This window comes from Neophocaena asiaeorientalis, unplaced genomic scaffold (genome assembly GCF_003031525.2).
Source record: "Neophocaena asiaeorientalis asiaeorientalis breed wild unplaced genomic scaffold, Neophocaena_asiaeorientalis_V1.1 scaffold83, whole genome shotgun sequence".
Taxonomy (NCBI): domain Eukaryota; kingdom Metazoa; phylum Chordata; class Mammalia; order Artiodactyla; family Phocoenidae; genus Neophocaena; species Neophocaena asiaeorientalis.
The window spans coordinates 14,386-36,909 of record NW_020172867.1 but is presented as its reverse complement, the minus strand read 5'-3'; the positions used below and the strand labels follow the sequence as shown (position 1 = coordinate 36,909).

Genomic DNA, 22,524 nt, shown 5'->3' with positions numbered 1-22,524 from the left:
ACTGGATATCAAAGACTTAGTATAAGTAAAAGAATGTAAAATATCTCAATAATTTTTTAGAGTTTACAAGCTATTCTTTAAGTTTTTTCATTGAAGTGTATCATGAATACACACAAAAAGTACACAAATCACAAGCGCATGACTGAATGGACTTATCATAAAGTTAAGTAGGCCCAGGTTACCATGATGCTGTCAATAAAACATTGCCAGCACCCTAGAAGTCTCCTTGTATACTCTCCAAATCATGTTGCCAAAAGTATAAACTAACAACCTGGTGGTTAGATTTCTAACAGCATAACTTAATTTTGTTGTCTTGAATTTGATATGAATGTAATAATGCAATGTATTCTTCTGTGTCTGTATGATTCATCCAGCTAAACCATGTACATCTGTAGTTCATTTTCATTGAGTCCTAAGATTCCATGATGACTATATCATAGTTATGCATTCTCTTGTTAGATCATCCGTGTTGTTTCCAGATTTTTATAAACAATGCTTCTACGAACGTTTTAATACATGTCTTTTTTGCTGGGTATTAGGTTATGCATATTTAACTTCAGTTAAAAAAATGCCCGTTTTCCAATAAAATTCTACCAATTTATACTCCCACTAGCAAATAAACGAGAACTCCAGCTATGCCACAGCTTCATCAACATTTGGTATCATCAGGCTTTTTTCATTTTGGCAAGTATAGTAAGTATGGAGTAGTACCTCATTATGCTGGATTTTCAATTGTCAATCTGTTTATACCAGGAACTATATTTCCTAGAATCTCCTTCCTTATATGGCTCCTGGTTAAAGTTCACCACAGGTAAAGTGGCATGAGATTTGGGAAGAGAAGGTGTAGGCTTAGGCCTTACACTCTGAAGGTTTCCTGTGGGCAGAGGTGGTGACAGAAATGTGCAGAGGTACAGGTGCATTCCAGTTTGTTCTCATTCTGCCTCTGCGCCCAGCTGTCCTGTGCACTGTGGTTTTAATTTGTGTTGCCAAAATTAGTAAGGAAGTTAAGCATATTTTTACATGTTTATTGGTCATTTGTATATTCTGCTCTGTGAAGTATCTGTTCAGGTCTCTTGTCTATTTTTTCCATTGATTATGTGGTTCTTTTCCTACTGCATTGTCAGAATTCCTAGTATTTTTAAATGCAATTCCTTTTTGCTTGATTCTCAATTTTTATATTGATTTCATGCTGAAATGACAGTATTTTCAATATACTTAGTTAAGTATACTATTAAAATTAACTTTACCTGTCTTTTCCTGTTTTTAAAATAATGGCTACTAAAAACTTTAAAATCACATTTGTGGCTTGAATTACATTTCTCTTGGACAGTGCTGCTGTTGACAACTAAAGGCTGACTGTAGAACTTATTTTGATAGTTCTCCTACCTAATGTTGCTCTAAGGTCCTAAAGATGCAAAAAAAAAAAAATTATCAGGGTCTGTGATTTATGAATATTTTTAAAAATTGAACAGAAATGAAACATTTACCTTTAAGACTATTCAGGACAGATAAACTGTCAAGTTTCTTTGCTTTTAGTTGAAATTACATCAACTGAGTGTGCTAACACTCGTGTGGTTATCTCTTTCTGTTCAGAAGCTCATACAACAGTCACACACACATATATTTAACTAGAAAAGAGAAAATAAATTACTTCCTAAGATATGCAGACTATGTGGCTGAACAACTTTTTCAAAACATGGGGTTAGCTAGAAGAAAATTTACAAGAGAGCTTCCAGTATTAAAAAGATTAGAAAACACTGCCCTCTTCATTTAAGAGCAGTCCTCTATACTCAATTATTTTTGAACAGGGGTAGCTAATGTAATAAGAAAGAAGATTATAATGCCCATATTACAATTCATAAAAATTCTGCTTTTAAATAGGAAAGAATACATACCTACACGACCACCCCCTACCCTCACTCCCCAAAAAAGCCTTATATTGTGTGAATACTTTATATGTTGTTAAGCTGTTTGTGTTTATTGTAGAGCTATTTTGTGTATCCTTTGATCATAGAAACATTAGAAAACTGTTGCTTTGCCATAGCTTAATTTACATAATACCACTGAGACGCAGCTGTAAGCATGCTCAATCATTTTTTAATGTCTCATCAAAGTATAAGATCCTTTTTTCTTTTTACCTCAGCTGGTTTTACTGAAAAAAGTAAATGCTACATGCCTGTCTAACATCAGCCACCACAAACCTTTAGCATGTTATTCTTACATTACTCTAATCCATCACTGGCTCAGGAGGGTACCTCTTTTATTAACTTTTAAAAAATTGACTGTCTTGAAATATCAACATTGCCCTGAAATACTGGATTTTTGTGTCTAAATGTATTGAATTAAGCAGGCTCAAAAGACCCCAATTTTAATTTCTTCTTGGCATTTTAAACCCAGATTCAGGTAAGTAACAAGCAAGATTTTCAGGTTACTATATAATCCACTTTTTCAAGGTTACAATCAGGTTAAATTCTTGCCAGATGGAACCTGTCACAAGGATTAAGAGCTATGATTTAAGAAAAAATGAAGGGGAAAAACTCACTGTTAAACAGAGAATGAATAATAACAAATGAAATTATTAGATTCACAAGTGCTTTTCAGTTCTCCATTAGCCTTGAACCAGTTTTTGGTATATTCCTTGAAGCATGTGTACAGATATTATAATTTTAAAAAATGAGATGGGTGTTCTTGTTTTATCTTTCAGAAGTAGTCTGGTAATGGAAAAAACAATTAATGGGGAGGCCTGCATTCATTCTCCTCTCAGGCACCAACTAACTACCTCTGGATCCATGAAGTACAACTTAACTTCTCCATGCCCTGAATTCTAAAATGAGGGATTGTAATGATCTCTAAAACCTACCACTGTAACAATAACATTCAGAGCTACCCTTCACAATGTCATGTGCTAAGACCTATGCAAAGTACTGTACATGTAATCTCACTTAACTGCCACAACGACCTATGAGATGGGTCACTAAACACTTAAGCTAAATTATTTGCTCAAGGTCACACAGTTAGTGAATAACAGAGCCAAAATTCAAATCAGCTGGGTCTATGTGTGGAAGTCACAAAACCAGATGACAAGTAAATGAACTGCAGGATTTTGTTCATGGAACTAGATGGCCTAAAACTATTGACCAGTCAACCCAGTTCAGTGGGGAGATTTAAAACAGTAATTAAGAGCACAGTTATAAGGGAAGACCTGATTTGAACCATCTTCATCATTCACTGATGCAGCTGAGCCTCAGACATCATTCCCTTCTCCTGGCTATGAAACTCCCCTTTCCCTTAACACCCTCAGTATACCTCTCCTGACTGTCAACAGAACCTATGGTCCCCTTAACTCCTCCCCATTTTTCAATCCACCAATTTTCTCTTTTCTTGCCCTAGGCAATCAGGACCCCAAAGGAAAGCAAATTTAAAGGAGACTCCTCTTAATCTCTCATGCTGTGATATTCTATGACATTCACATTACTAAACCTCAACTCTAGATAACCCACAGAAATAGCAATTAAGAATGTGGGCTCTGGAAAGCAGACCATTTAGGACAGGATCCCAGAGGCCCACTAAACAGATGGGTAGCCTTATGCGAATTATTTAATCTCTCCGTACTACAGTTTCCTCATCTGCAAAATGGGGAAAATAATGTTATTACTTCACAGGGTTGTTGTCAGGGTTAGATTAATTTAATTCATGTAAATCACACAGAACAGCATTCTCGTTTAAAGCATACATGGACTTCTGAGAGATGCTAGAGAAAGACAAAAATGAGCAAACATCTTCAGTCTCTAAGATGCAACTATGGCCGAGACGCATAATGCTACCTACTCAGTCTTATAAAGGTTGTCACTGAAGAAAAGTCATTTTTCAAAAGTGGAAAGATTACCCAATTGTGCAGAAGGAAGCCACATGCGATACATCATGTGCAAACTAATAAACAGCGTTCCTAGAAAGAATACTAACAGCACCTTCCAAGGCCTGCAAAGCCAATAATGAAAGGTTCTCTAAATACATCAAAGGTATTCAATTTCTCAAAGAATCAAGTGAGAGAACTTGATGATCGTAGAGGAAAAAACTATGCTCAAGGATGAAAAGAATAAATGTGTCACTTGCCTCCACTTTCATGTAAGATTACCTATTTCTAAATTGTTTTGTGAGGTAGATAGGCTTGAGGTATTAAAGAAAATAGAACTTTTGGGGTCCAAAAGACAAACTAGATGCTGAACAAGCTCCAAGACAGATATGATGAACACATAAGTTTTGAAGGCATTCAAGGGTGAAGATGTGAAACTCCTGGTCCAAATGGATAACCTACTACCATGAATGGTGACTGTGCCAGAAAAAGAATAAACTACAATTCTGATCCTCATCACTAAGAACAACTTGTAGGGTCTTTGGTAATAAAAATGGAAAACGGAAAGAAAACATTGATAAGAATCAACTATTTTAGGTTCTAAGATCACCTAATTTTTCTTAGGAGACAATATAATCATTAACCCTTACAAATAAATACCACAAAATCCACACCGCAGTAGGACTCTGTTTTTTTGTTTTTAGCCAGCTGGAAAAGAAAACCTGCTGGCTAAAAACAAAAGCAAAATTCCTATCTCTCTTTTATAAAATAATTAACTATTTGCAAGGCTGAAATAGTCATAGAATTTTCTCTCTCTCTCTTTTTTTTTTTTTTTGGCTGAGTTGGGTCTTCGTTGTTGCGCGCAGGCTTTCTCTAGTTGCGGCGAGCGGGGGCTACTCTTAGTTGTGGTGTGAGGCTTCTCATTGCGGTGGCTTCTCTTGCTGCAGAGCACGGGCTCTAGGTGCGTGGGCTTCAGTAGTTGTGGCATGTGGGCTCAGCAGCTGTGGCTCACAGGCTTAGCTGCTTTGCAGCATGTGGGATCTTCCTGGACCAGGGATCGAACCCGTGTCCCCTGCATTGGCAGGCGGATTTTCAACCACTGCGCCACCAGGGAAGTCCCTAGAATGTTCAAAATTAATTATAAGAAAAAAAAAAGTTCAGTGACCAGCATTAGGCTTTAATATATTTGTTGCCACGTCAACTATAGCACAGACAGCTAGCTGCTCACCAAAATCCATGGTCTCATCTTTCTTGCTTAGCACATAGCTAACCTATGTTTCTCAGGCTCCTTGAGAAACATGACTGTGATCACATAACAGAGTTTTAGTTGGGGGAATGAGAGTGTAAGTACGTGTGCCACAACCAGGCCTCATCCATAAAAAGCTCCCATGACATATCTCTGTACTGTCTTTCTCTTCTGGCTAGCTCAAATGAGGATGGCCCAATGGTGACCTTAGAAGTCACATTTTAAAATGGCAGAGGCTCCAACAGCCTAAATGACTTTGTGGAAGAAAGCTACCATGCTCACCTGTTCATATACTAGTACTGTTACATGAGCAAGAAAGAAGCATCTATTGTGCTTGCATCATTATAAATTTTGAGGTCTACTTGTGACAGCAATTAGCCGACATTAAATAATGCAAATTTTAAATAATGCAGAATTTTAGACTCTAAATAACTTTAACAACTTAATAAATCTAGAGAACAATTTAGGCTCAACTAAAATACTCAGGAAATAAGGAGATCTCAAAGACACTATTTATCTAAATTTTTAAAAATTTCTTGTTAAAATTCTTATTAGCAAATAAAGAGACTAGTCAAAATACCTAGGCCAAATACAAAAACACCTATGAACTATAAATTTATGTTTCATGATAGCAATTATAATAAACATTAATTATATAACATTATATTGACATCGAGTGATTAGATTGTACCAAACACTGTACTAAGCCCTCACTTAATTCTCACCTCAACCCTCTGAGGGAAATACTATTATAATTCCCATATAATGAATGAGAAAACTGAGGCACAGATTAAGTAACTTGCTCAGGTCATACTGCTAAAAAGTGACAGATCTAGGATTTGAACTCTAGCATTCAGACTCCCGAGCTCACCCTTCTTAACTACTATGTAAAAGTGCCTCTGTAAGCTGTACCCTACTGCCTTAAAATTATAATACAATCTCTAATGTAATTTAATTTGCAACCATAAAAGATATACTTAAGGAATATAGCTCTCTATGTGCTTTAAAAAATCTGTGTATAAGAGGCTACAAATATACAGATAAATAAAAAATCTGGTTCGGTTAGGAGAAGGGACAGTCACATACATCATGTGATGTGAAGAGTACTAAAAAGGCCAACACCAAATCATCTTCTCCACCAGTCTCTTCCTTGCCAAACAGTTTTAAATCACAATGCTTAGAGATAGGGCAGGGATTTGTGACTGAGAATCTAACCTCTTATTTCTAGTTCACTGTCAACCTGAGTAAAAAACTAGCTCCTGGTAGATTTATTAACGGCAGCATAACTCTCAAAATCCCTTTGATTTCTGCCTTTTTTTTTTCTAACCACCCTACTCTATGTAATCAGTTGCCAAGCCTGTCTATCCTTCTTTCAAAATGTCGATTACATTTATTTCCCTTTCCATTTTCATTGCCATTACTCTAAATCAGACCCTTACTGCCTATCACCTATACTAGTGTTTTCCCAACTTATTAAAACTGTCTTACAAGAAAAATATTTGACATCTTGATCTGATACAAAAACACACGTATATATGTTTATGACTGAGACCATATCCCTATGAAATAACACTTTCTCTTCCTAAGGGCAATTTACCCTGATATTGTTTTAAAACTTTGGTTACATCTCTCACTGAATTGATTTCCTGACTCATTTGTGGGTCACAACCTGCACTGTGAATGACTGTGACCATTGCTAATGCTTCCTTACTGCCTCCACACTCTCCTGGCTCCTATTCTTTCTGTTCATCTCTATCAGATTAAATCTTTTTAAAGCTCCACTCTAATTTTGTCTATTTCCTATCCAGCATTCTTTATGGACGCCTCTAAAAATCTCAAGAAGAATGTCCAAATTTCTTACTCTAGTGTCTAAAGCTTGACTAAACCTAGGCCTAGCAAAGACATATCCAAACATATTACTTCAGCTATAGACAAATTGAACAACCCTGAACACTTGTGATTTCCTGATTCTTTTCAGACTGAATTCTGTCCCTCCCCCAGTCCTGTGATATACCTATGAAAATCCTCCTCCAATCATTCATTCAGTATATATTTAGTGCAGCTATATGTTCTGAACACAGAAGGGGGTCAGTGGCTGGAGCTGACCTTATGGCACTATAAATGTGAAAGTACTGACAAAATGTGAAAACAGTTACAAAAGGGGAAACAGAGTGTTACTAAATCATACACTAGAAAGAGCTTACCTAGTCAACAGGGTCAGGGTAAGTCCCCCAGAGAAAGAGCTGTTCAATCTAAGCACCAAAGGGGGCTTCCCTGGTAGCGCAGTGGTTGAGAATCTGCCTGCCAATGCAGGGGCCATGGGTTCGAGCCCTGCTCTGGGAGGATCCCACATGCCGCGGAGCAACTGGGCCTGTGAGCCATAACTACTGAGCCTGTGCGTCTGGAGCCTGTGCTCTGCAACAGGAGAGCTGGCGACAGTGAGAGGCCTGCACACCACGATGAAGAGTGGCCCCCGCTCACCGTAACTAGAGAAAGCCCTCGCATAGAAATGAAGACCCAGCACAGCCAAAAATAAATAAATAAATAAAAATTTTAAAAAAATCTAAGCACCAAAGGATAAAAAGGAGCTACAGGTGAAAAGTGAGGGTAAAGCATTCTCAGATGGGGAAACAGCATGCTGAAGTCCATGAGAAGAGAAACTATGGAAATCTTCCAGAAGTGAAAGACAACCAGGTTGCCTGTGGCAGAGATAATGCCAGTCAGAGTGGCCTTGAGGTGGGAACAGCAGATTGTGGATGGCATTATATCCCAGGTCAAATATCAGTATAGGGAGTATTCATCATATGCATGCTACATGCCAGGTAGTGAACATTTAAGGATTTTTAAGGCATGTTTCTTGCCCTCCAAGAGCTCACATTCTTCTGATGGGACTGACAGGTAAACTTGTAGTGGGATAAGAGCCAAACTAGATATATGTTCAAGTGGTTCAGAGAAAAAATTATTAACGTTTTCTGGTAGTTTGGGAAAAGCTTCCTAGAGGATGTAATGCCTGAGCAGGGATTTGAAAAATGAGTATGAACTGACAATGGCTTCTCAGGGAAGGGACCAGCATGTACAAAATTACAGGGACATTAAAAACAAACAAACAAACAAAAAAGAATGGCTTTTCCATGAAAACCTTCCTTGATAGCCCAGAGAAAAGTGTTCTCATGTCCCTCAGAATTTAGGGCCCTGCACCATAATAGAGTTAGTCTACAAAATGGTAACGTACTTAAGGAAAAAAGAAAAAGGCTTCATCCTCACCTTTTTTTAAATCATCAATGGAGCTTACCACAGTACTTGGCTTATAGAAGGCACTCAATATAAGTAAATATATATTTGTAGAATAAACTAATAGCTATTTATTGAATTAAAATTAAGTGATCCCTTATGTACAGAAAGAATAAGAGAGTATACTTTAATATACTTTTCAGGAGCTGGAAAGGAGATTACCTAAGAAGAGAGGGCTGGATAGTGAAATCCCTGTGACTCTAAAAGTTCAAATGGTAGGGGAAGGGTTCCAAATTGAGGTGCCTGGTTTTCCCTTATAAAAGAAGGCAACAAAAATGGATGAGATAAACAAGATGAAAAGACAGCCCTCAGAATGGGAGAAAATATTTGCAAACAAAGCAACTGACAAAGGATTAATTTCCAAAATATACAAGCAGCTAATGCAGCTCAATATCAGAAAAACAAACAACCCAATTCAAAAATGGATTTCAGCTCGGTGCTTCGTGACCACCTAGAGGGGTGGGATAGGGAGGGTGGGAGGGAGACTCAAGAGGGAGGGTATATGGGGATATATGTATCACTTTGTTATACAGCAGAAACTAACACAACATTGTAAGGCAAAATACTCCAATAAAGATGTTGAAAGAAAATGGATGAGAATGACACAGCACATAAAGTAGTCACCATTAAAAATGTGTAAGGTTGAAAAATTGTTATTATTTTTTTAAAAAATAGTCTATCTACAAATACTGAGATAATCAAGGATTTGGCAGAGTTGATATCATTTCAAGCAGAGAACAGAGAATTTAATAGTCATCTCTTCTTCTCCTTTCCCTATCTGAGCCTTGAGTTTTAAGAAATTATTTAAATTAACTTCAAAATGTTCTTGTAGACATTAATAAACTCTGACCATACCAATGAATTCCAAAGACATCACTGTTTCCATGGTAACTAATGCACTTCAAAAGGAAAAAACAGAGAGCAAGACTAAAACCCAGGGAAAAAATGAAATAAAGTGGTATATACAAGGCATAACATTTCTCCTTTGCATTTATGGAACACTTTCTAATTTCAGACTCCGAGTGCCAGAAGGATCTCAGAGGTCATCAAATCCACATCCTACTGGAAGCCAGGATTCCCTTTACAATGCAGCTATACAGTGGCTGTCCTCCAACTGCTTACAGAGCTCTCTGCTGGGAAGTTCTCACTCATTCACTTGCAAAGATTACTGAGCACCTGTCTTGCTCTGCAGGTTAAGAGATGACTAAGACATTCTCCCTCTTTTTTCAAATTTTTGCTGTTTAGAAGGCAAATAACTAAAACGGGTGAAAAATGAGGGCTATAATAAAGGTACAGGAAGAGTCAAAAAATAATAGAGGGAGTATGCACTTCCAATGACTTTCATTTCCACTCCTCTTCAGCCCCACACATCCATGAGCAATCATATCCTGTACCTTGTCGTGACCCAGGACTGCTCCGACTCTGCAAACTTACACTCCGACATCCACTTTCAGATCACAAACAGCTCCTTTACTCCATAACTAATCCTCCACTGGTCCTATGAGCCTTATGCAGCCCAAGATCCTTCACCTGGAATATTTCCTTGCTGACAGCCTCAACTTTTATCCTTCAGTGGCACCCACCTAACAAAAGTCTGGCTTCTTCTCTTTTAAAAACTTTTCTCTCAAGGATTTCATGATGCTTTAGAGTGAGCTGGACACATGCCTCCACCCTCATCTTACAGGAATGAGAAGCTAAGCATTCACTTAAATGCTGATAGAATGACTATTATCCTGACCTTGAAGTGGCAGTAAGAAGGATTATGAATTATTTGTTCTCATAATTTTTGGTGGATAGCTCTAACTTTTTGCTGATTTATAGTTTAAAATCTCATATGAGTAATCTTATTTAGTTATCTGAGTAGGCATTACTTGCATCTCGTTTATCTTGGAGGGCATAATAGGAAATAATACTGTTAAACTAAGTACTTCATTGAGACAGTTTTCTATCTGAAATGGGCATTTGGTTACCATTGCTTTAAAATTTTTCCAAGCTAAACTTCAAACACAGAACACCATGGGGGGTTTTATCACTCATTTATCCTCATACAAAACCATGCCCTCAAACATTTTCCGACTCTGCTAGTGAGAATACCCTCAAATCAACTAGGAGGTAAGCACACAGGCATCATCTTTTCCAGGGTCCTCAGTTTTCATAAGGGCATGTTGATCCATCCAGAGCTCCATGGCTTACTAACTGTGTACAGGTCTGCACTAACTGGCAAGGGAGAACAGGTACTTGTTGAAGAGGATCATCTCAACTCCACTACTCTACAATTTTATACTTTTCAGAAGCTCCCCTGAGATAAAAAACATTTACAAAAGCTTCCCTGAGAGTCTATTCATTCTAATACATCATTGGTTCTTATACTGCATCATGCTCTCATTGAAGAATTCTCTCCATACCAAAACAAATACCAAGTGTACCATTTGGTGGGGATGGGGAAGGAGAGAGAATCGTGAGACCCTCTGAAGCTAATCCCTGGCTACAGTCTAAAAAGCTCTGCTCTAGGCACAAAAACAGACATACGGATCAATGGAACAGAATAGAGAGCCCAGAAATAAAACCACACACCTAGAGTCAATGAATCTTCCACAAAGGAAGCAAGAATGTACAATGACAATCTAGTCAGCAAATGGTGTCAGGAAAGCTGTACAACTACATGTAAATCAACGAAGTTAAAACACACCCTCACACCATATATAAAAATGAACTCAAAATGGCTTAAAGACAAATATAAGACATCACACCATAAAACTCCTAGAAGAGAACGTAGGTAAAACATTCTCTGACATAAACTGTAGCAATGTTTTCTTAGGTCAGTCTCCTAAGGCAAAAGAAATAAAAGGAAAAATAAACAAATGGGATCTAATCAAACTTACAAGCTTTTGCACAGCAAAGGAAACCATAAACAAAATGAAAAGACAACCTATGGACTAGGAGAAAATATTTGCACATGATACAACTGACAAGGGCTTATTTCCAAAATATACAAACATCTCATACAACTCAACAACAAAAAAACAAACAACTCAATCAGGAAATGGGCAGAAGACCTAAATAGACATTTCTCCAAAGAAGACATACGGACGGCCAATAGGCACATGAAAAGATGCTCAACATGGTTAATTATTAGAGAAATGTAAATCAAAACTAACAAAGAGGTACCATCACAGAATGCCCATCATTAAACAGTCTTCAAATAACAAATGCTGGATAGGGTGTGGAGAAAAAAGAACTCTCCTATACTGTTGGTGGGAATGTAAGTTGGTGCAGCCACTATGGAGAACAGTATGAAGGCTCCTCAAAAACTAAAAATAGAGTTGCCATATGATCCAGCAATCCTACTCCTGGCCATATATCTGGACAAAACTGTAATTCAAAAAATACACACACCTCAATGTTCAAAGCAGCACTATTTATAAGAGCCAAGACATGGAAACAACCTAAATGTCCATTGACAGATGAATGGATAAAGATGATGTGGTATATATATATACAACTGAATATTACTAAGCCATCAAAAAGAATGAAATAATGCCATTTGCGCCTACATGGATGGACCTAGAGATTATCATACTAAGTAGAATAAGTCAGAAAGAGAAAGATAAATGCCATATAATATCACTTATATGTGGAACCTAAAGTATGGCACAAATGAACTTATCTATGAAACAGAAACAGACTCACAGACATAGAGAACACACCTGTGATTGTGGGCGTGTGGTTTGGACTGGGAGTTTGGGGTGAGCAGATGCAAACTATTATATATAGAGTGGATAAACAACAAGGTCCTACTGTATAGCACAGGGAACTATATTCAATATCCTGTAATAAACCATCATGGAAAATAAAACCAAAAAGCTCTGCTCTATAAGCTCAAAAATCTAACCCTGAATTAAGCAAGGCCACTAGGAGCCATAGAGATGGAAGCATCACGTTGGCTTCTTACTGAAATGCTTGCTCTAAACCACTCTCTGGCACAAGTCCACTTGATTTTGATGAGGCACACTAGGAGGAAGAACCCTCTATTTATGGTTACAAAGGTGACAAAAATGTGTTCATTACATACAGGGTTTCTTTTATTTCTGAGGACCTAGAGAGTTATGCCTCTCTTCTCTCACCTCTGCTTCTCTTGAGCAGCAAGCTTTTTTTTTTTTTAAATTTTACTTAAGTATAGTTGATTTACAATGTTGTGTTAATTTCTTCTATATAGCAAAGTGACTCAGTTATACATACATACATATATATATATTATTTTTCATATTCTTTTCCATTATGGTTTATCACAGGACATTGAATATAGTTCCCTGTCCTATACAGTATGACCTTGTTGTTTATCCATCCTGTATATAACAGTTTGCATCTGCTAATCCCAAACACCTGTTCCTTCCCTCCCCTACCCCCCCACCCCCTTGGCAACCACAAGTCTGCTCTCTATGTCTTTGAGTCTGTTTTTGTTTCGTAGGTATGTTGATGTGTATTGTACTTTAGATTCCACATGTAAGTGATATCATATGGTATTTATCTTTCCCTTTCTGAGTTACTTCGCTTAGTATGATAATCTCTAGGTCCATCCATGTAGGCACAAATGGCATTATTTCAGTCTTTTTGATGGCTGAGTAATATTCCATTGTATATATGCACCACATCTTCTTTATCCATTCATCTGTCGATGGACATTTAGGTTGCTTCCATGTCTTGGCTATTGTAAATAGTGCTTCAAGCTCTCTTTTAACCTCATGGAAATGGACAGTTGTATAATGGTCCTATGTTTCTTTCCCTGTGGCTGCTGCAAACTTCATGGCATACTTCTAGCATGTATTTAAGTCCCCTAATGGCATGCAAGTTATTTACAGACTTCACTTCTGACTCCACCTGATTTTAATTGTCCTTTCTCTTATTTTTATATTTTTTATTTTTTTGCCATTTTTGTATAAAAATTCTTAGATACTTTCAAGAAAATGGTGAGTTACAAATGAGTTAAGCTGTAGAAGACAGAAGGAAAAAGGTTATCTTTTTCACCTGTTTCCCATCAGTGATCTGTTCAAGTGTATCTACCTAAATAATTTCTTAAAAATCTCTTATTATTATTTTTTCAGTGGTAGCTACAAATAGTTGAGAAAGGTAGTACTTGTTCAGAAAATTCATGCCTGAAGGATGTTCTAGAATTCTCCTTGATTAATATAACATGCATATATGTTTACGCCTATATATGTGTTTTTAGAGTAACCATCAAAATGAAGTAGGGTGTTCATACAGATTCCTGCACAGAACTAAATTAAAATTTGGATTGTATTTCTCAATGATATGCTTTTTCAGTTAGAAGTGTTTCAGATTTTTGCAACAATGAAGGTGTAAATGCTTACAGGCACGTGGACTTTTCGAAACATCTCAGCTCCCTTATGTGCGTCCATCAATGCAATGTCCTGGGGTGTGGAGATAATCACAGCTCCTAACCAAAAGAAAACAAAAAGAGAGCAAAATGATGCTATCATATAATTCCTTATGGAAAGATTACTTCCAAAATTATGCTGATTATACACTAAAAGAGTCTACTATATTAACTATTTAGGTAATTTGTATAAATTTCACATACATGAATGGGAAAGACAAGGAAATGTCTACTTTGCTCTTGCATATTTTTGAGTCCTCCTAAAAGTACAACTGACCTGTGATTCAAGGTCACAGCTGTATCATCAGAACCTTCCCCCTTTTCAGACAATGTGCTACGTAAAAGATGTACAACGTAGGCTTCACTTTCAAGAACCTAACACCCTACTTGGGGAGACCCAAAATTAAGGATTCAACACAATGTGCTAAGCATTTTAATAAGGTAGGCCTAGAATGTTATGGAGTTATAAAACAAGAATAAAGGAAAGGTAACTAATTCAATCTAGGGGAGAGGATAGCAAAGGTGATAATAGATAGGGTCAGGAAGCAGGTGATAAGAAGAAATGGGGCAAAGTTTCCAGAAAGAAGTGGTAGCTAAGCTGAGTTCTAAAAGTTTGTATTACAGAAAACTCACTAGTGTAGAATACACTGTGGAGAATAGTCTGATGGGGTAAAACTAGGAGCTGTGGCAGAAGTTCAGATGCAAAACAGTGGTAGCCTGAACTAAGGCAGCACTGAGAGTAGATGGAGATGGAGGTTTTCCTGGGTCTCCACTATTATCTCACAGAAACAAGATGGTTTTGAGAGTTTTGAGGGAAAGGGCAGTGCAATTTTTTCTGTAAGTGGAAACACCAGAGACCTGGTTATGATTTGTAGACACTATGAATTTCTTAAGTTTTGTGGTTTCTTCTAGATGATAAACTGAAAAAAATGAACATATCCCAGATCACCTGGATGACCATCATCTTATAACTAAATATACACTGCCATGACATTTCAGCATCCAAATCATCAAATTGGCAGTTCTTTGTCCCAGCTGAGGAGAACAGAGGTATAATTAACAATAAATAACTGATGGCACCAAGTGAAGAGCAAATGATACTATTAAAGAGTACTGTCGGAAGGGATAATTTGAAAAAGAATAGAGGAAAGTGGAAGTGGAACCAAGTTCTCACAAAGCATGTAGCAATATAGGCACGCCAAACACAGAACTGTGCAATAACGTCTTTAACATCTTTTTTAACATCTTTATTGGAGTATAATTGCTTTACCATGGTGTGTTACTTTCTGCTTTATAACAAAGTGAATCAGTTATATATATACATATATCCCTGTATCTCTTCCCTCTTGCATCTCCCTCCCTCCCACCCTCCCTAACCCACCCCTCTAGGTGGTCACGAAGCACTGAGCTGATCTCCCTGTGCTATGCGGCTGCTTCCCAAAACTGTAAAATCAGTTTTACATTTGGTAGTGTATATATGTCCATGCCATTCTCTTTGTCCCAGCTTACCCTTCCCCCTCCCCCTATCCTCAAGTCCATTCTCTAGTAGGTCTGCATCTTTAGTCCCGTCCTGCCCCTAGGTTCTTCGTGACCATTATTTTTTTTTTTTTAGATTCCATATATACATATTAGCATACGGTATTTGTTTTTCTCTTTCTGACTTACTTCACTCTGTATGACAGACTCTAGGACCATCCACCTCACTACAAATAACTCAATTTCATTTCTTTTTATGGCTGAGTAATATTCCATTGTATATGTGCCACATCTTCTTTACCCATTCATCTGTCAATGGACACTTAGGTTGTTTCCATGTCCTGGCTATTGTAAACAGTGCTGCAATGAACATCGTGGTACATGACTCTTTTTGAATTATGGTTTTCTCAGGGTATATGCCAGTAGTGGGATTGCTGGGTCATATGGTAGTTCTATTTTTAGTTTTATAATGAACCTCCATACTGTTCTCCATAGTGGCTGTATCAATTTACATTCCCACCAACAGTTGTGCAATAGCATTTAGCTACAAATTCATCTTGCAATTGGTATTTTCATTTCAGCAAAAACTTCATCTTTCATATTAATATCATTAATTTGAATTTTATTGATCTTGTAAGTTTGCTTGAATTTGTTATTTTTTTAGTTTTAAAAAATTATATAAGAGCTATAAGTTTAAGGAATCTGTGTTTATGCTTAAAGTAGTCTAATGATAAAGATAAGTCTATTTGGGGCATGGGGCAGATTATTTTCCTTTAGAAAGAGGCTCTATTCATTAGTCAAGTTTCAGAAACACTAGCTTTGGAATTCAAACAGAATCACTATTCAAATTTTTATTCCATAGCTGACTACTGGTGTGACTAGGGTAATAATCTCTTTGAGATTCAGTTCCTTCACCTACAAAATGGCATAGTAATACTCAGGTCACAGGGTGCAGTAATTTAATGAACTAATGTACATAAGATACTTGACATGATGCCACAGGGTAAACATTCAATAAATGGCAGCTGTGCTGGTAACACCATTGTTGTTATATTTAATATTGTTATTAACACAAATGTCTTAGAAGTTGCTAGCAAGGTCATTTTCATATTTGCCATCAAGCAGCTCATCCTACTTCTCAATTTGTTCCATAGATCACTACATTCTTCTATTTTGATTTATTCTTCCGAAAAAACCAAAAATGAATTAACATTTCTCTTTTCCCTCTTTTAAAGATTGATGGAAATAACCTCTCTGCAAAAGTGTCCTCAACTCTACTCTTTACAACCAATGTATCTCCATAAATTGCCTCCTTCTAGATTCTGTTATCATATCCAGGCATTTGGAGGGGAACTAATTCCAGTTCTGCCCCCATCCACCTGTGTGACTAACATTGGGCAAATAACTCAGAATCACTCAGGTCTCAGTTTCCTTAGCTGTAAAATTAATGCAAGGACAGACAGTCCTCAAGCTAGCTCTCTGATTATATGATTTAGCATTCCCTCTTAACTATAGTTTCCAAAACCACCCCTGTTCAACCTGACTGCCTCAGTAATCCTATTTAAGCAAGTGTGAAAGACTACCTCCTCCAAAAATTATGGCCCTTCAGTCTCAGAGCCATTCTCTTCACATGGAAGCAAAACCTCCTTGGCTATTTCCTCCAAATTCTCTCATAACTATATACTAGTATGCAGGGAGTTTTCTATTGCATTAGCCCTAAAAAGTACCTTTAGCTTTCATATAATATAAACATTTTTTGTTTGAAACACCCTTTGTCCACTATTTGTATTACCATTGCACAATATAGTTTCATGGATGGTTATGATTTTTCTCAATTTTTTATCAAACAAAAGTAATAACACAATGCTGTGCACAAAACAGGCACTTAACAAAGGATCAGGGTTTAAATAATTTTCCTATATTTTCAGATCATTCTAGACTACAACTGTATGAACTCTTAGTTCGTAACTCCTTGAACCAGGAGTCAAAAGCTCTGGATTCTGGTTTTGTTGACTATCCTAATGTACTACACAATCTTGAATAGCTCACTAAATCTCAATACATCTCAATTAACTCCTCTATAAAATGACCCTATTTCCATTGGTCCTATTTAATTTTAAAGAGCTGTCTCACTTTTAAAGAAGAATGTAAAACTGTTACTGAAATGCTTGGTGACATTATTTTTATAGCTATAAGACCCCAGAGAGAGGGATTAAAGTGACTTGGTTTCCTCTGTACTTAACCCTAACACAGTATCACAAATAAGCATCTATGCCACCTGAGTTTCTTTGTGATCTAAATAACACCACTCATATATCATAGTAACTTTTTGACAAGGACAACAATCATCTTCCATGTCCCATCAAATGCTCACAAAACATGTAAATATTCCATTGGAACTACCAGCCACATTATAAAAGACTTTTGTAAGTTTTTTTTTCCTGAAATATATGTCCTTAGCTAATGACTAAGTCCTTAATCACAACGCAGTCAGTCTTTAGAATGCTCTTCTGAGAAAAAAATTTCTAGCCCTTGTTAAAAAATACAAAAACATAACTGGCTCATGCATAAATCACACCTCTTTTGCTATACCAAATTTTAGTACATCATACAAGTAACCATTTCAGACATCCCTAAAGTGACCTCTGGAATTTATAAAGAAATAAAGCAAACAGAAGACAAACAAAACCTCCAGTAAAATTAATCATTAGCCAATCTGTGCATCACAACACATATTTTTAAATATTAAAGGAATTATGTCAATTTTTTTTCTTGTTTATATATCTCAACTTAAAACATGGTCTCCCTATCTGATATTACAGTTTATCTCTATAGTTCTTGCCTTCTACTTAATAAATTTTAATTTTTCTCAGGGACCCTGGAACATGAACCAATATGAACTAGCCTAGATTTTCCCCTTTATACCATCACTGATATGTCACTTCAGTTTGTGATGGTTTGTTAGAAAACTTGTGCTCCCTCTACTGACCATAAGGAATGCTAATAGCAACAAAGAGAATGTTTAGTTTGCAATAAGTGGAATTATTTTCTGGGGGTAAAAACACAGTATCATAAAACACCCATCTCAAGAATCCCATGGAGAATTTTCTATCCATTGTCTAGGGTAAATGTCTAAGTCCAAATAATTAAATATTGCTTAATATGTTAAAATATTGTTTAAATGTTATTTTCCAAGTTGTAATCTGTGTAAGGGCTTTTTAAATCTCGGCTGAGATTTACTGTAAGAGGTCAGGTGTCTATTGGATTCTGGTAAATATGTAAACATCCTAAAAAATAATTATTTTGAGTATTGTCTTAATTGCCAATTCTCTTGAGTATTGAGAGGAAAAAACTGCATATCTGGATTTGGGTCAGAGTTCAGAGTAGTTAAGCATTTAAAACTGATTATTCCAGATGTTAGGCTGATCATAATTATACCAGTGTGGAATTACTCAATTATGCCATTCTAAGTCTCCATGGCATAAATTGTATCTAACTCCCAGGCTTGATTGAGAACTTCAGTGCTGGAACCTAATAAAAATGTACAACAGAAGCTGCCCATAATTATACCTGGAAGAGTAATTCTATACAGCCCTTGAGCATGTCAGTGTAAAGTCAACTAAGACTTAAAAGAAGTAATCAACTGCTATTCTTAATGTTCACAGTGCTCTAATATTTACTGCTACTGATGCTCCTTGATTTATTTAAAGATACTTGCAGCAAAAGAAAATAATCATTTTCTGCTAGCTTAACATAAACACAATTGTTTACTGACTATAAAGGAGATTGGTATTTTTTAGCTCTCCCCTGTCATTCTCCTCTACAACTCCCAAACCTCCTGAATTATAAACATTATTTGCTTTAATATCAAGGAATGCCCACTAATATTAGTATCAGATTAAGTAAAACATAATTTAAAAGGTAAAGTCACATCAAATGTACCCACAGACTGTGTTTCAACAGGGAATATAAGTAATTCTTTCATGAGTCACTGTTTTGGACACTATGCTCCATTCCTGCAGAAAAGAGAGAGAATTGACTACAGTCACAAAGGGGATATGCTTTATTAATTTAAAGATCAATCATTTTGCTCACTTTAGAAATGAATTTTGTTACAGGAAATTATGTCAATTGCTGCCAAAAAGAACTATAAAACACAATAATTAGTGGAAAGCACAGTATTTCAAAGTCATTGGTGAGAGAGAGCACTTGCACTTTGGAACTTAATTAAGAATTCACGTTTGTCAAAGGAATCTGGATGCGTATCTGCTGTTTAGGGATAAAGATTGGCTCTTCAATAATGGAGTCAACAGGCTTCCAATCACCTCACCTTAATGATGCTAACAAAGAATTCACCAGGGGATCCAGACTACATTCACTGTGAACCACTGGGGACAGGTGAAGCTTCTAAATTCTAAATTCTAAAGAGCTTGGGGTGGAACAAAACAGTTCTCTTATGCTCACACTTTGCTCTCTCTCTCTCTCTCTCTCTCTCTCTTTCATTCTCATCCTCCCCCCACTTCTGATATTTCCAGTAAAGTTAAGATAAAATCCTGGCTTCCCTCCAGTCTTGAATCCATCATTATGTTGATCAGTAAACACCTAGGGGAGCCTACTTGTTGTACACATATTTCTCTGCAACTCAGAGAACTCTTTTGCTCTTCTGTGAGCGTCTGTTCATGTTGGGCTCTTAGATGTAATATTTTGTATTTCAAATTCTCTTAGATACACATAAAGCACAGCCTGCCCGTGCTCACAGTGAGCTACCACAAAGGCTGTCTGTTTAATAATGAAACACATCCCTTTTTATACATATTCTTTCTCCATGAACTCCAGAGATGAGAACTGCTATACCCTGATTACCTTAACTTTATTTAGCCAGGTGTCTTTCAGGAAATAAAGGCTGAGACTTTACATGGAAAAGCTTTGCTCCATTTCCAAATACTGTCACACTTAAGACATGAAGACATTCTTCAGAGCTACACATCAAACTCTGATCAAATTTCTAACATCTATGACAAAGTGCAAAAAATTTTAAATGATAGACTGTGGGACTTGCACTTTTTCAACATATAAATGTTTAATAGATTTAAAAGTAGTTTCTAATATGAATCTGACTACCCGTTCGTCATTAACTATTCATTGAACTTTAAGATATTAAGGAATTTTAGCTGTCAGACATATCATGAAGAAAATGCCTAGAAATTCTTCAACGACAAAACTGAATGAACTATATCAGAAGCATCCCATCCAAACACAGCCTAGATAATCAAGGAATTCAAACATCAGATAAGCTGGTCTAGACAAAGTGATTCTGAAAGCTGACTATATAAGAATCATTTGGGAGTTTTTAAAATCCTCGGTCTTTCCATGTCATAGTTCAAAAGTTGTTAATTCTCGGGCTATTTCTTTGAACTCTTAACTAACATACTATAACTTCTACCTATAATATGTGTTGACCCAAATACAAGAGCCCTGCTTCTTTTTTTTTTCACTTCCATTACAGGCAATTTATTTAGTTTAACATTTATGATTCTTTCAGAGAAAATAAACAGACTGCACATATTTAAAAAGTATTTTTCATTTACCTTTGCATTAGCACTTAAAATACACACTTCTATTTCAAAATGCCATTTAAAAATTATTCTAATATAACAGCAGCAAACTATAATTCTGCAACTACAAAACAGCTAAATGGGGATCTACAGTTAAGTTATTCTCATGTTTACAAATATGATTCTGAAACAGATACTACTTCAAAGCAGCTGTTACCAGCTCTTTAGGTTTGGTTTAAAAACACACACATAGTTGCTGGGAGGTTTATCATGTTGTATTCCGTGCACTGTTCTGAAAGGGTTCTTCAAGAGCCAACCAGACCTTAAAAACAGTACTCAGTCCACAAGGCAGTCAGAAAGAGTTAAATTAACTGGGGTAAATAGGATTCCTACATTACATCAAAAGCATATGCAGCAACTGGGAGCATTTTCAGGTTTGGCATGTTGTCCTCTTTACAACTAATTTTATCAGAAGAGTTTAAGAAGGCGGACACTGTACCACTACCAAGTGCATTTAAAAGTGACATGTTTTTGTGCTAATCTGACTCCCCTGAACGACCTAGCTAGTGAACTAGTCACTAGGCAAATCAAGCCTGCCAGAAAGGAAGCCGATATTCAAATTACCATGTTATTGTCCAACCCACAGAATTTATTTTCAACATAAACATATAACCTCAATATGAGATGTCTAACTAAAGCAAACACCACCAAGACCAAGACAGCATCTCGTCTTCTAAGGTCTAGGTTTTGCCCAGAATTCTTGATACATGGAATAGCCCATACCAAGAGTCATTGCTCCCACAACAAAGCCTTGGGCTGCCACGCGCATGTGGATCAGGTGAACAGACATTTTAGTATTGCCCCTGCTCATTTATATAATCCATATGCAACGACTGCTGCAAAACCTGCCATTCCAATGGGGACAAATGGTGCCTCTCTAGCTTTTTGGATAAGTTTAGATCCCTGATCTTCATCATATGAAGAAAGAGAAACATCTGTGTCACTTGACACAGTGATTGAAGAATCTTCAGACAATGGCACAACGTCGCAGGCTCCTACCGGCTTCTCGAGCCCTGCTTCTTAAATTTAGATTGGAAACATTGTTGTTCATTAACCAATGGCATTGTATCAGTATTTGCTTTATAATTTGATTCCCAATCTAACAAGGACTGAAGTTTCAGACTGAGTACCAGGAGTGTCCTTAAAGATAAAACATTGGCCACTAATATGTATAAAATGGATAACTAATAAGAACCTGCTGTATAAAAAGAAATAAATAAAATTGTATTAAAAAAGGATAAAACATTGGAATACAATTCCTAGTCTTTAACCCTTGGCTACAATTTGTCTAACAACAAAACAATTTTATTTTGGAAAGAATTTTTATAATTTGATGGCTGAAACAATAATTCTCTTCCACATCATGCGATTCTTTGCCAAATATCCATTAATTATAATCCTGTCCAACATTTGCACGGAAAGACATCTGGAAGAAGTCCAAAATTGACTGTCTCCTTTAAAGTTTCACACTACAAACTGAAAACATAATGAAGATTTACTATCTCTGAATACCAGGAAAAGCTATGACCTAAGTCTACCACCTATTAGGTACAAGCATGTTTCAAGCTTTACAATTTGAGGTAATTATAAATTATAAAATGTAGGGGAAAAACAGCACAAAAATCCAAAGTAGCCAAATATGGCCCAT

The 22,524-nt window shown here is 36.6% G+C and overlaps 1 protein-coding gene and 1 pseudogene across 1 annotated transcript in view; both read right to left on the bottom strand.

Annotated features, from left to right (window-relative positions):
• Positions 1–16,304, bottom strand: part of LOC112397728 (iron-sulfur protein NUBPL-like) — a 36,772-nt gene extending 20,468 nt beyond the window's left edge. Inside the window, exons 1-2 of the mRNA XM_024741992.1 lie at positions 16,247–16,304; positions 13,760–13,845 (exon numbers count right to left, since the gene is read on the bottom strand). Coding sequence (XP_024597760.1) covers positions 13,760–13,845; positions 16,247–16,304 — 144 coding nt within the window. The remainder of the gene's footprint in view (positions 1–13,759; positions 13,846–16,246) is intronic.
• Positions 16,305–21,549: 5,245 nt separating this feature from the next.
• Positions 21,550–21,895, bottom strand: LOC112397737 (HIG1 domain family member 1A, mitochondrial pseudogene; annotated as a pseudogene).
• Positions 21,896–22,524: the final 629 nt, after the last annotated feature.